Source organism: Artemia sp. Qi Xiang Cuo, unplaced genomic scaffold (genome assembly GCF_049724085.1).
Source record: "Artemia sp. Qi Xiang Cuo unplaced genomic scaffold, ASM4972408v1 HiC_scaffold_2985, whole genome shotgun sequence".
NCBI classification, from domain to species: domain Eukaryota; kingdom Metazoa; phylum Arthropoda; class Branchiopoda; order Anostraca; family Artemiidae; genus Artemia; species Artemia sp. Qi Xiang Cuo.
In genome coordinates, this window is record NW_028300380.1 from 419,909 (window position 1) to 434,260 (window position 14,352).

The 14,352-nt window shown below is 33.1% G+C and overlaps 1 protein-coding gene across 1 annotated transcript; it reads left to right on the top strand.

Annotated features, from left to right (window-relative positions):
* The first annotated feature begins 12,978 nt into the window (after positions 1-12,978).
* LOC148938745 (uncharacterized) lies at positions 12,979-13,785 on the top strand. The gene has a single exon (XM_089107572.1). The coding sequence runs from the start codon at positions 12,979-12,981 to the stop codon at positions 13,783-13,785; it is 807 nt and encodes a 268-aa protein (XP_088963698.1).
* Positions 13,786-14,352: the final 567 nt, after the last annotated feature.

Sequence of the window (14,352 nt, forward strand, 5' to 3'; positions counted from 1 at the left end):
TTTTTGTTAAGAGAGAATTAAAGATGTTTACATGAATATTAGACATAAATCAAATTACAGTATAGAACAAACTTCCAGCCCATAGTAACTAAAATAAGATTAAAATTAATGTTAAAGATTGATAAATGACATTTTTTTGTGAGGAGGAATTAGCAACAATACTAAAAGGATTAAAGAATAATAAGGCTCCAGGTGCTGATAGGGTGGTAAATGAGTTTCTTAAATATTGTGGCTCTGAGGTTTGAAATAAGTTACTGAAGATTATAATAAAGAACGACATTTTGCCTATACTAAATTTTATACGCCACTTAATTATAGTATAGGTTAGTGATTCCCTAGATAGCTTGGCAATGGAACATCGAAGAGAGTTGTTATAATAAAGAGCGAACTCTTACCTATAATAGATTAGATACTCAACTTAATTATAATTAATAATATTTATAATAAAGAACGATTATACCCTTCTCCCAAGTAACAAGTGGGCATGCTTACCATTCGATCCGGGTTGCAGCGGTAGCTAGCAACCTAGTAAGAGACGACCACGTCCAATGTTAAGAAATATAAAAACCCATAGTCCCTAAAAAAGGAGTCAGTTCAAAACAAAAAGTACACCATTAGAACCGCCTTGTCCGAAAACCCTGTATAGGAAACTGTCTGTCATTTGGCTTGAACAGCAAGGGAAATATATTGGCTTGAAAATCAAGAAAAGTGGCAGCTACTACAACATTCTGCCTAAACGGGATATTTTTTTCTTTCTTTCTTGTTATCCAGAGATAGCTTTGCACTGGAACATCGTAGAAAGTTGTTCAATGGTTATAATAAAGATCGAACTCTTCCCTATACTAACTTGTATAGGCAACTTCACTATAGTAAAGATTACAGTATTTATATTATGACATTGCAAAAGGTATGAGAAAAAATTGCAAAACTCTGTAAACTGCAAAAATATTTAGAATGTTTTCACAGTAAAGACCGATCTCTAGTCCGTAGTAACTGAAGATCCGGGTCGCACCGTATTATAATAGAAAAAGGAACTCTAACTTATATTAAATGGATTACATAAAGGATATACAAGTTTAATCGGATATAACAGAAACCTAATCCAGGTTGCAGTTGTATCCAGGTTGCAGCGGTAGCTAGTTACATTAAAAGACGATCATTGGAATAGCAAACCATAGCATACATTGGAATTTGTTAGCTACTTGATTGTTTGAGGTTCGTCTCTTACTATTTCAAAGAAGAAAAAGCCGTAGGCTTTTTCCTGTTTGTTATTATCATTACCAATAATCTGTTGAGGAAACTTAGACCACCTTAGTGGCTTGAAAAAGAGAAAAAATAATTTCTGAGAAAAACTTTCAAACAGTACGTGGTAACAAACTGTTTCAAACATAATAATAAGGATCCTGGAAGCGAACTTGTTGAGGATCCGGGTTGCAGCGGTAGTTACAAACACCTAGCCCATGAAACTAGTAAAGAACAAACCATTACAGTAAAGAACATTTCATGTTAAATATTGATCAATATCAATATGGGGAAGATTACAATAAGGACCAAAGTCTATCTAATAGTAACTGAAGCAACATAACATTAAAAAATGATGATTGGAATAAAAAACCATTGCATACATTGGACTTAGTTAGTATATTAAAAGACGATCATTGGAATACCAAACCATTGCATACATTGGACTTAGTTAGGTACTTGATTGTTTGAGGTTCGTCTCTTACTACTTCAAAGAAGAAAAAGCCTTTAAGAAAAAGTACGCCCCATCAGATGTAATTAGGCACTCAAAAGTACCTAACCTTGTTTTACAAACATAAATAGGGATAATCATTGATGCCATAATCATAGTTTGTAGCCAGGTCGTCTCTTACTATTCCAAAGAAGAAAAAGCCGTAGGCTTTTTCCTGTTTGTAATCATATAGTAAAGAATGATAAGATGCCTATGGTTTAATAAACGGTTATATAAAGTTACATTAAAAGACGATCACTTATTACATAAAGGCTCGATCATCGAATTTAAGCTGAAAATAAGTAAAGGACAATTATGCCTCCATATATTCACAGTGATGTATAAGATTTCACATTACATCTGTAAACTGTTCCACAGTTGCCGGTCCATACCTTGGAAATTTTTCACTAAACATGCAACATTTCTTTTGGATATTACTATGAAGTTTTGCAAAAGCATCTCTAGCTGACTTTTCAACAATTTACATTAAGGAACGAACTGTAGCCCATAGTAACTGAAGTAATAAAATGAATCATTATATTCATTATTATTTTAATTATATTCCTTAAGAAATCATCATAATCCGGGTTGCAGCGGTAGCTAGCAACCTAGTAAGAGACGATCACGTCCAATGTTAAGAAATGTAAAACCCATAGTTCCTAAAAAAGGAGTCAGATCAAAACAAAAAGTACACCATTAGAACCGCCTTGTCCGAAACCCCTGTATAGGAAACTTTCTGTCATTTGGCTTGAACAGCAAGGGAAATATATTGGCTTGAAAATCAAGAAAAGTGGCAGCTACTACAACATTCTGCCTAAACGGGATATTTTTTTCTTTCTTGTTATTCAGAGATAGCTTTGCACTGGAACATCGTAGAAAGTTGTTCAATGGCTCATTTTAAAGGAAATTAATTGGGTTAAAAACGTTTTATAACTAAAACAAATTAAAACAGGATAAATTTTTCCACTAAAAACTGTATTTTTGATGTCTTTCCATACTGTTGTCTTTTCAAAGACATTTTATTTTTGTTTTTGAAGCAATCAAACAGTTCGTGGTAAGGTTGTATTTTAAACTTTATATTCCATAGATAGCTTAGCACTGGAACATCGTAGAGAGTTGTTCAATGGATCATTTTAAATTATAATACAGAACGAATATTTTACCGATTATCTACCAATAATCATATATGACGTAATAAGTGACATGACGTAATATCTTAAACCTATTGTGTACTAATAACCATATATGACTTAATTAGCGACATGACGTAAAAATTGAAAAAATTAATTTTTATTTTATTTTCGTTTTTAGTTCAGAATCGCTAAAGTTATAAACTGCAAAAATATTTATGGTGTCTGAACAATAGTTTTAATCTTTTCTTGATTTTCAAGCCAATATATTTCCCTTGCTGTTCAAGCCAAATGACAGAAAGTTTCCTATACAGGGGTTTCGGCTCCGAAACCCCTAAACGGGATATTTTTTCCTTTCTTGCTATCCAGAGATAGCTTTGCACTGGAACATCGTAGAAAGTTGTTCAATGGCTCATTTTAAAGGAAATTAATTGGGTTAAAAACCTTTTGTAACTAAAACAAATTAAAACAGGATAAATTTTTCCACTAAAAACTGTATTTTTGATGTCTTTCCATACTGCTGTCTTTTCACAGACATTTTATTTTTGTTTTTTAAGCAATCAAACAGTTCGTGGTAAGGTTGTATTTTAAACTTTATATTCCATAGATAGCTTAGCACTGGAACATCGTAGAGAGTTGTTCAATGGATCATTTTAAATTATAATAAAGAACGAATATTTTACCGATTATCTACCAATAACCATATATGACGTAATAAGTGACATGACGTAATATCTAAAACCTATTGTGTACTAATAACCATATATGACTTAATTAGCGGCGTGACGTAAAAATTGAAAAAAATTAATTTTTATTTTATTTTCGTTTTTAGTTCAGAATCGCTAAAGTTATAAACTGCAAAAATATTTATGGTGTCTGAACAATAGTTTTAATCTTTTAATTTAGACTAGAAAAATACCTGAAAATTAAAAAATTAGTTTAATTTTTGTTAGGTTCTTGATACTTGATACGTGACATAAAAACATTCAATTAATGGTTACATAATGGTTTCAATCAAGCAAGCTATACGCAAGTTAAAAAAACAGTAATACCGAAAAAACAGAGATAGTATCTTGAAAAGAAACCAGCGGTAATCCGGGTTGCAGCGGTAGCTAGCAATCCGGGTTGCAGCGGTAGCTAGCAACCTAGTAAGAGACGATCACGTCCAATGTTAAGAAATATAAAAGCCCATAGTTCCTAACAAAAGAGTCAGATCAAAACAAAAAGTACACCATTAGAACCGCCTTGTCCGAAACCCCTATGTAGTAAACTTTCTGTCCCTTGGCTTGAACAGCAAAGGAAATATATTGGCTTGAAAATCAAGAAAAGTGGCAGCTACTACAACATTCTGCCTAAACAGGATATTTTTTTTCTTTGTTTCCAGAGATAGCTTGGTATCTTTAAAGATCGAAGTTCTTCTTCAAAAGCCAAGTAGTTTTTTAAACACCCTGGTATATTTAACGATTTAGCGCTGACACTTAGCTTACCCTGGCAATCATAATCAATGATCCAATACCGGCAAATTGATTTCAGTGTATTAGACTGTTTGAAAGCATGGTTGCATAGTAAAGAAAACAACTTCATGGTCACTGCTTTTTCTGGAGTGAATTTTCTTATAAGATCATTTAGCAATTGTAGATATTCATCTTTTTTTTCGCTGGGATGATATATTGCTTTGTTTAGCAGAAGAAATTCAGCTACGGCAAACTTTCTCTGTGACAGAGCTAACATTAAGGCTGTCTTATCATCTAAATCTAAACAATTAATTTTTGCACCACAGGAAACTAGTAAACAACAAGCATCTAGATTGCCTTCTACAGCAGCAATTTGTAGAGGTGTTCTCTGCGAACATTCAATAGTCCTTTTTCAAGTATGACGTAGATAATTTCGGAGACCACACTGCCTTTCCATGACGATAAATAAAAGTTCAAATAGGGATAAAATCCTTTTAATAGACAGTGATGATAGAAATTCACAAAAATACCAGATATTTCGGTCACATACATTAAAAGACGATCATTGGAATAAGAAATTAGTGCATACATTGGACTTAGTTAGCTACTTGATCGTTTGAGGTTCGTCTCTTACTATTTCAAAGAAGAAAAATCCGTAGGCTTTTTCCTGTTTGTAATATCCGGGTTGCAGCGGTAGCTAGCAACCTAGTAAGTGACGATCACGTCAAATGTTAAGAAATATAAAAACCCATAGTTACAATAATTACAATAAAGAGCGTGTATGGGCGTGAGGAGTGGTTATATCATCATAGTAGTAGCTATAGCTGCAATCTAGTAAAAGTCCAATTGCCAAAGCCAAAAGCGGTGGCGTAATCTTGTGAAAGTTCAGGGTTGCAGCGGTAGCTAGCAACCTAGTAAGAGACGTTCACATCTCGTAGTAAAAACAAAATAGCCCATAGCTCCTAAAACTACAGTCAGATCAAAAAAGAAGTCCAAAATTAGAATTGCTTTTTCCAACACCCTTATTTAGGAAAATAACAGCCCTTGGCTTGAATAACAAGGAAAATATATTGGTTTGAAAATCAAGAAAGTGGCTGTAACCACGATATTCGGCATCTAGAGCATCTTCTTTTCTGTTATTTTTTTACCCAGATAGCTGGGCACTGGAAAATCATAAAGAGCTGTTTAATAGCTCATCTTAAAAGAAATTGCTACTTTTAGTACCTTTTGTAATAAAAAAACAAAAAGTTTTTAAAATAGCATAATAAAGATCGAACTCTTCCCTATACTAACTTGCATACGCAACTTCACTATAGTTAAGATTACAGTATTTATATTATACATCATTATAGATTATAAAAGGTTCAAATGTTCGAAGATTATAGAGTTAACAATTTTCCCACACCGGGAATCGAACCCGAGCCTGTTAAGTGAAAGTTAACTATCCTAGCCACTAGACCATATGGAACCATAGAGAAGCATGATTTAAGAGCCATATGCATATTATTATTTCACCATACCTACAATAAAGAACGAACTGTAGTCCATAGTAACTGAATCAGGGTTGCAGCGGTAGCTAGCAACCTAGTAAGAGTACAATAAAGAACGATCTGTAGTCCATAGTAACTGAAGTATTCTAAGGAATCGTTATATAGATGGTAAATTTTCCTTAAGAAATCATCAGAGGTAAAAAATATCTCTTACCGGGAATCGAACTCGGGTCAACTAGGTGACCCGATTGCCCATGGCAAATGAAAAATTTTACTTTAAAGAACGAACTGTAGTCCGTTATAACTGAAGTGCTATAAGGAATAAAATCCGGGTTGCAGCGGTAGCTAGCAACCTAGTAAGAGACGATCACGTCCAATGTTAAGAAATATAAAAACCCATAGTTCTTAAAAAAAGAGTCAGATCAAAACAAAAAGTACACCATTAGAACCGCCTTGTCCGAAACTCCTGCATAGTAGAATTTATGTCCCTTGGCTTGAACAGCAAGGGAAATATATTGGCTTGAAAATCAAGAAAAGTGGCAGCTACTACAACATTCTGCCTAAACGGGATATTTTTTTCTTTTTTTTTCTTTTTTTTCTTTTTTTGTATCCAGAGATAGCTTGGCACTGGAACATCGTAGAGGGTTGTTCAATAGCTCATTTTAAAGGAAATTAATTGGGTTAAAAATCTATAGTAACTAAAATAAATTATTTCTAAAAGAAAATAAATTTTTCCACCATTATAATAAAGATCGAACTCTTCCCTATACTAACTTGCATACGCAACTTCACTATAGTTAAGATTACATTATTTATATTATGCATCATCATAAATTATAAAAGGTTCAAATGTTCGAAGATTATTACAGTAAAGAACGATTTCTCTCCCATAGTAGCTGATATGTTACATTAAAAGACGATCATTGGAATAAAAAGTTATTGCATGCATTGGACTTAGTTAGTTACTTGATCGTTTGAGGTTCGTCTCTTGCTATTTCAAAGAAGAAAAAGCCGTAGGCTTTTTCCTGTTTGTAATATTTTCCTGTTTGTTATCAGGGTTACAGCGATATCCAGGTCGCAGCGGTAGCTAGCAACCTAGTAAGAGACGATCACGTCCAATGTTAAGAAAGTCCAATGTTAAGAAATAAAAAAAAAACATAGCTCCTAAAAAAGGAGTCAGATCAAAACAAAAAGTACACCATTAGAACCGCCTTGTCCGAAATCTCTGTATAGGAAACTTTCTGTTTACAATAAAGAATCCGGGTTGCAGCGGTAGCTAGCAACCTAGTAAGAGACGATCACGTCCAATGTTAAGAAATATAAAAACCCATAGCTCCTAAAAAAGGAGTCAGATCAAAACAAAAAGTACACCATTAGAACCGCCTTGTCCGAAACCCCTGTATAGGAAACTTTCTGTCCCTTGGCTTGAACAGCAAGGGAAATATATTGGCTTGAAAATCAAGAAAATTGACTTTAACCACGTTATTCTCCCCAAACGGGATATTTTTTTCTTTTTTTTTCTTTTTTTTCTTTTGTATCCAGAGATAGCTTGGCACTGGAACATCGTAGAGGGTTGTTCAATAGCTCATTTTAAAGGAAATTAATTGGGTTAAAAATCTATAGTAACTAAAATAAATTATTTATAAAATATAATAAATTTTTCCAATAAAAACTGTATTTTTTATGCAGTGACGTCATAATTACTATATAAGAAACGTCAAAACTGTAAATGGTCTCATTCATGAATACATAATTATAATAAAGATCGAACTCTTCCCTATACTAACTTGCATACGCAACTTCACTATAGTTTTATAATAAAGAACGACCTCTTGCCTATACTAAATTTTATAGGCCACTTAACTATAGTATAGGCTAGTACAGTTATTATATTTAATGTTAATATATTAATCCGGGTTGCAGCGGTAGCTAGCAACCTAGTAAGAGACGATCACGTCCAATGTTAAGAAATATGAAAACCCATAGTTCCTAAAAAAGGAGTCAGATCAAATTCAAAATTATTACAGTAAAGAACGATCTCTCTCCCATAGTAACTGATATGTTACATTAAAAGACGATCATTGGAATAAAAAGTTATTGCATGCATTGGACTTAGTTAGCTACTTGATCGTTTGAGGTTCGTCTCTTACTATTTCAAAGAAGAAAAAGCCGTAGGCTTTTTCCTGTTTGTAATATCCGGGTTGCAGCGGTAGCTAGCAACCTAGTAAGAGACGATCACGTCCAATGTTAAGAAATATAAAAACCCATAGTTCTTAAAAAAAGAGTCAGATCAAAACAAAAAGTACACCATTAGAACCGCCTTGTCCGAAACCCCTGCATAGTAAAATTTCTGTCCCTTGGCTTGAACAGCAAGGGAAATATATTGGCTTGAAAATCAAGAAAAGTGGCAGCTACTACAACATTCTGCCTAAACGGGATTTTTTTTTTTTTTCTTTTTTTTTCTTTTTTTGTATCCAGAGATAGTTTGGCACTGGAACATCGTAGAGGGTTGTTCAATAGCTCATTTTAAAGGAAATTAATTGGGTTAAAAATCTATAGTAACTAAAATAAATTATTTCTAAAAGAGAATAAATTTTTCCACCAAAAACTGCATTTTGATGTCTTTTCACACTGCAGTCTTTCAAACATAATCGTATACCAGCGGTATAATAATAAAGATCGAACTCTTCCCTATACTAACTTGCATAGGCAACTTCACTATATTTAAGATTACAGTATTTATATTATACATCATTATAAATTATAAAAGGTTCAAATGTTAGAAGATTATAGGGTTAAAAATTTTCCCACACCGGGAATCGAACCCGGGCCTGTTAAGTGAAAGTTAATCCGGGTTGCAGCGGTAGCTAGCAACCTAGTAAGAGACGATCACGTCCAATGTTAAGAAATATAAAAACCCATAGTTCTTAAAAAAAAGTCAGATCAAAACAAAAAGTACACCATTAGAACCGCCTTGTCCGAAACCCCTGCATAGTAAAATTTCTGTCCCTTGGCTTGAACAGCAAGGGAAATATATTGGCTTGAAAATCAAGAAAAGTGGCAGCTACTACAACATTCTGCCTAAACGGGATATTTTTTTCTTTTTTTTTTTTTTTTTTTTTCTTTTTTTTTTTACAGTGCTATCTTGGCAATGGAAAATCGGGGAGGGTTGTTCAATAGCTCATTTTAAAGGTAATTAATTGGGTTAAAAATCTATAGTAACTAAAATAAATTATTTCTAAAAGAGAATAAATTTTTCCACCAAAAACTGCATTTTGATGTCTTTTCACACTGCAGTCTTTCAAACATAATCGTATACCAGCGGTATAATAATAAAGATCGAACTCTTCCCTATACTAACTTGCATAGGCAACTTCACTATAGTTAAGATTACAGTATTTATATTATACATCATTATAAATTATAAAAGGTTCAAATGTTCGAAGATTATAGAGTTAAAAATTTTCCCACACCGGGAATCGAACCCGGGCCTGTTAAGTGATCCGGGTTGCAGCGGTAGCTAGCAACCTAGTAAGAGACGATCACGTCCAATGTTAAGAAATATAAAAGCCCATAGTTCCTAACAAAGGAGTCAGATCAAAACAAAAAGTACACCATTAGAACCGCCTTGTCCGAAACCCCTGCATAGTAAAATTTCTGTCCCTTGGCTTGAACAGCAAGGGAAATATATTGGCTTGAAAATCAAGAAAAGTGGCAGCTATTACAACATTCTGCCTAAACGGGATGTTTTTTTTTTTTTTTTCTTTTTTTTTATAATAAAGATCGAACTCTTCCCTATACTAACTTGCATAGGCAACTTCACTATAGTTAAGATTACAGTATTTATATTATACATCATTATAAATTATAAAAGGTTCAAATGTTCGAAGATTATAGAGTTAAAAATTTTTATAATAAAGATCGAACTCTTCCCTATACTAACTTGCATAGGCAACTTTATAGTTAAGATTACAGTATTTATATTTCCGGGTTGCAGCGGTAGCTAGCAATCTAGTAAGAGACGATCACGTCCAATGTTAAGAAATATAAAAACCCATAGTTCCTAAAAAAGGAGTCAGATCAAAACAAAAAGTACACCATTAGAACCGCCTTGTCCGAAACCCCTGTCTAGGAAACTTTCTGTCCCTTGGCTTGAACAGCAAGGGAAATATATTGGCTTTAAAATCAAGAAAATTGACTTTAACCACGTTATTCTCCCCAAACGGGATATTTTTTCTCTTTCCGGGTTGCAGCGGTAGCTAGCAACCTAGTAAGGGACGATCAGGTCCAATGTTAAGAAATATAAAAACCCCTAACTCCTAAAAACAGAGTCAGATCAAAACAAAAAGTACACCATTAGAACCGCCTTGTCCGAAACCCCTATAAAGGAAACTTACCGCCCTGCGGCTTGAATAACAAAGAAAATATATTGGCTTGATAATCAAGAAAATTGACTTTAACCACGTTATTCTACACAAACGGGATATTTTTTTCTTTCTTTTCCACAGATAGCTTGGCACTGGAACATCGTAGAGAGTTGTTCAATGGCTCATTTTAAAGGAAATCTCTAGATCTAGCGCTATGTGTACTTAATTTTTTTTTTTAAATTTACAGTAAAGAACGAACTTCAGCCCATACTAAATAAAATAAGAATACAATTTATGACTCAAACAGGTAATTTGTTTGCTTTGGTCTAAAATACTGTCAGCGGTGGGGTTCGAACCCATACCTCCGAAATGACGGGTAGCTAACACCAGCGCCTTAAATCACTCGGCCACGCTGCCTCACATAACTATGTGAATATCTTATCATAAAGAACAAACTCTAGCCAATAGTAACTTAAACACTTTATATAAGGATTTTATAGTAAAGAATGAACTCAAGTCCAAAGGAACTGAACCCTGTGGTTCATTCATATAATCCTCAGTATTTTAGCTAGGGGGTAACTAAACGAGTTCCTTATTAAAATTTAAAATTTAAAAGACATTGCTTTAATTTCAATACTTTAAAAGTTCTACCCAACGGGGAATCGAACCCCGTTATTTCACCTGACAATTGTGTATGCTTACATTGTACCATCAGAGACTTGTAAGCAAGTTATATATAAAACATGATAATAAATTCGTTAATAAACTAAAAAATGTACTATTACTGCAAATATTGGCACATATTGGGCTTAGTTTGAAGCCTCATTCTCTGAAGATCATCTCTTACTATTCCAAATAAGAAAAATCCATAGGCTTTTTCCTGTTTGTAACTACATTAAAAGACAATCATTTGAAGAACATACCAATGCATATATTGGACTTAGTTAGCTGCTCAATTTCTTGAAAAAAAAAAATCTTATTTGTCAACAAAAACTAGAATAATTCCTGAAAATTTTAAATAAAATAATTTTGTTTATATGCAAAGTGCAAAAATATTTATGGTGTCTGATCGATAATTTTCATTTTTTATTTAAAACCAGAAATAAACCTGAAAACTTTAAAATTCGTTTGGTTTCCCTTTTGTTTCAATTGACTCAACACGTTACATAAAGGATCGATATAGTTCATTATATATCTTGATTATGTAAGTTTTATCTTTATCAGGGTTATATAGGTAGTTAAAATTTTAATACAGAGGATCGGCACAGTTCATTATATCTATCAAACGGCTCGTGGTAATAAACTGTATAGTAAGAGCGACCCGTCTCGCTAGTAACCGAAACCCTAAGGAATGGAATTTTGATACCGATACATACATTAAAAGAAATGGATTTTTACATTTTAAGCGGATGTTTTAGAGACAAAGCTTATGCATCTACATCAATTTTCTTGCGACACATGGGTTTGAACCTGCCAACCTTCGATCGAAAGGTGCAGCTTAAGCCACAACATTATCGCATGGTATTATTGACAATAATTCTTAAATGAGTTTATTGATTTACTTTAATTAGTAATAATTTATCAAACAGTTCATGGTAACGAACTGTATACCATGGGTTTTCATAAAGGATTACATAAAGGACTGATATAGCATAAATGGTGTTTGTCGAAACGATTTTTTTTATATTTACATAAAATATTTTAATCTGAATTGTAGCAGTAGCTAGCAACCTAGTAAGAGACGATGATGTACAATGTTAAGAAATATAATAACCCATAACTCCTAAAATACAAAACCCCTGTATAGGAAACTTTCTGTCATTTGGCTTTAACAGTAAGGGAAATATATTGGATTGAAAATCAAGAAAAGTGGCAGCTACTGCATCATTCTGCCCAAACGGCATCTTTTTTCTCTTTTTTTTCAAATAGTTCATGGTAACGAACTGTATAGTAAGAGCAACCCGTCTCAATAGTAACCGAAACTGTAAAAACGGAGTTTTGATACCAATAGATGCATCAAAAGAATTGGGTTTTATGTTGATTTTAAATATGTAAGTTTCATCCAGTTTAGTTATACCCATCAAAAGTTACGAGCCAGAAAAAATTTGTCCCATTTTTGAAAAAAGGGAAAAACCCCTAAAAGTCATAGAATCTTAATGAAAATCACACCGTCAGGTTCAGCGTATCAGAGATCCTTACTGCAGAGGTTTCAAGCTTCTTTCTGCAAAAACGTGGAATTTTATATTTTTTGTCAGAAGAAAGATCATGGATAGGTATTTATTGTCCCTTTCTTTTAATAAAGAACAAATATTCTATCGATTGTCTACTAATAACCATTTATGACGTATTAAGTGACATGACGTAATATATAACACCAATTATGTACTAATAACCATATATGACGTAACGAGTGACGTAACGTAAAAACTGAGAAAAATATTTTTTTTTAGATTTCAGTTCAGAATTGCTAAAGTTATAAACTGCAAAAATATTTATGGTATCTGAGCAATATTTTTAATCTTTTAATTTAAAACTAGAAAAACTCCTGAAAATTCTAAACTAATTTGATTTTTTGTTGGGTTTTTGTTACTTGATACGAGAACTAAACATCCTTTATCTAAGGTGAGGTTTCAATTTAATATGACTATATCATTATTGAACGCTCTACGAAAATTCTCCGATTTAAGTAATAAAAAATTAAAAGGAAAAAAAGAAATAAATAAAGAAAGAAAAGAAAAGAAAGTCTTCAAACATAAAGAAACACAAACACAAGACAAAGAGAATAAGACAAATTCGGTTTCAGAAATGAGTCGAATTTCTGGCCTTACACAAAATTTGACCAATTTCAGTATGGAAGAAAGCCCTGTGATTACTATTAAATGTGATAATGGTGACATTGAAGTCGAGAAATCACTTTTAACAGCTGTTAGTGATGTCTTCAAGGCTATGCTAGAAACGGACATGCTTGAAAAACGAACCAATCTTGTGCTGGCCCATGATTTGAACTTTGAAACTATGAAAAGTATTATGGATTACTATAAAGAAGGTTTCAAAACAGGTTTCTGGAACAAGGCTTCTTTTTTCGAAACACTAAACAGAGATGCATTTACATACATTGTAGAAAAGTACAACTTTCTTGCTATTAAAGAGGAAATTGCTCAATATTTGCTCAAAAGTTATCGTGTGAAGCAAGATTTAACAATTCTTGAAAGTGTTTTTTTCACTTATGGAAACCAAATTGAAAAAATGTTTGTTATACGAGAGATGACTCTCATGATTGCGGAAGGAAAAGACGTTCCCCAATTTGTTACCAATTTTAATGCTCATGATTTTTTAGAATTAGCTAAATGTTGCTGTGCTGCGTTGAAAAACAGTCAATTTTCTAGATATCAATGTTTTTTAAAGACACTTTACAGTTGGCTATCCAAAGACTCTGAAAAAAGATCAGTTGCGGCTTTGGAAATTGTAGGAATGATAGATATGAAAACGTTTAAAGTACATGAGGTTGAATCCGTTCTACAAAGTCTCACTGTTTCTCCAAAGTTCCAGGGGCTTAAGCTACTATGTCTCGAATTCTTTCTACCTTTAATAAACAGGCTTTATCATCCATGAAATATGGATGCGATATATTTAAAATATAAAATAAAGTTCCTTCTTTCTAAAGATAATTCCGACTTCCTCAAATTAAGTTTAAATCTAGTCGCAAAAAGAAAGAAAAATCCTTAATCAGCAAAGAGAAAAATTGCAGTTAGCCTCAGACAAAGAGTGGCGCTATTCAGATTTGGATTTCGCTAAGATAGTGGGCTATAAAAAAGATGCTACACACAATATTTCTAAGGAAGTTAAAATTATAAGAGCCGTGTGAACGTTTGAATCATCAGAAATAATTAAGACAGATTATTGGACAGAGGGTTTGGCCTGCCTGAGGACTTAGGCCAATCGTGGGGTAGCTCCCACGACACATGATCAGGATTTAGAATGTATAGTGAAGAAAAGTGTTTTTTGTTATCATTGTTGTTATCTCAGTCACCGTTGTTGTCATTTGAAGTGACTAACTGCTGTTCACCTAAATATGTAAGTCTCAATAAATCTATTGCTTTTTACCTGTGTTGATTTCATTTTATATGTCTGTATCTAGTCTAACGACAGGTAATTAGTTCGCCTATCTGCAAGGTACGT

Coding starts and splice junctions, on each gene's coding strand:
- LOC148938745 (XM_089107572.1), top strand. CDS start 12,979: ATGAGTCGAATTTCTGGCCTTACACAAAATTTGACCAATTTCAGTATG.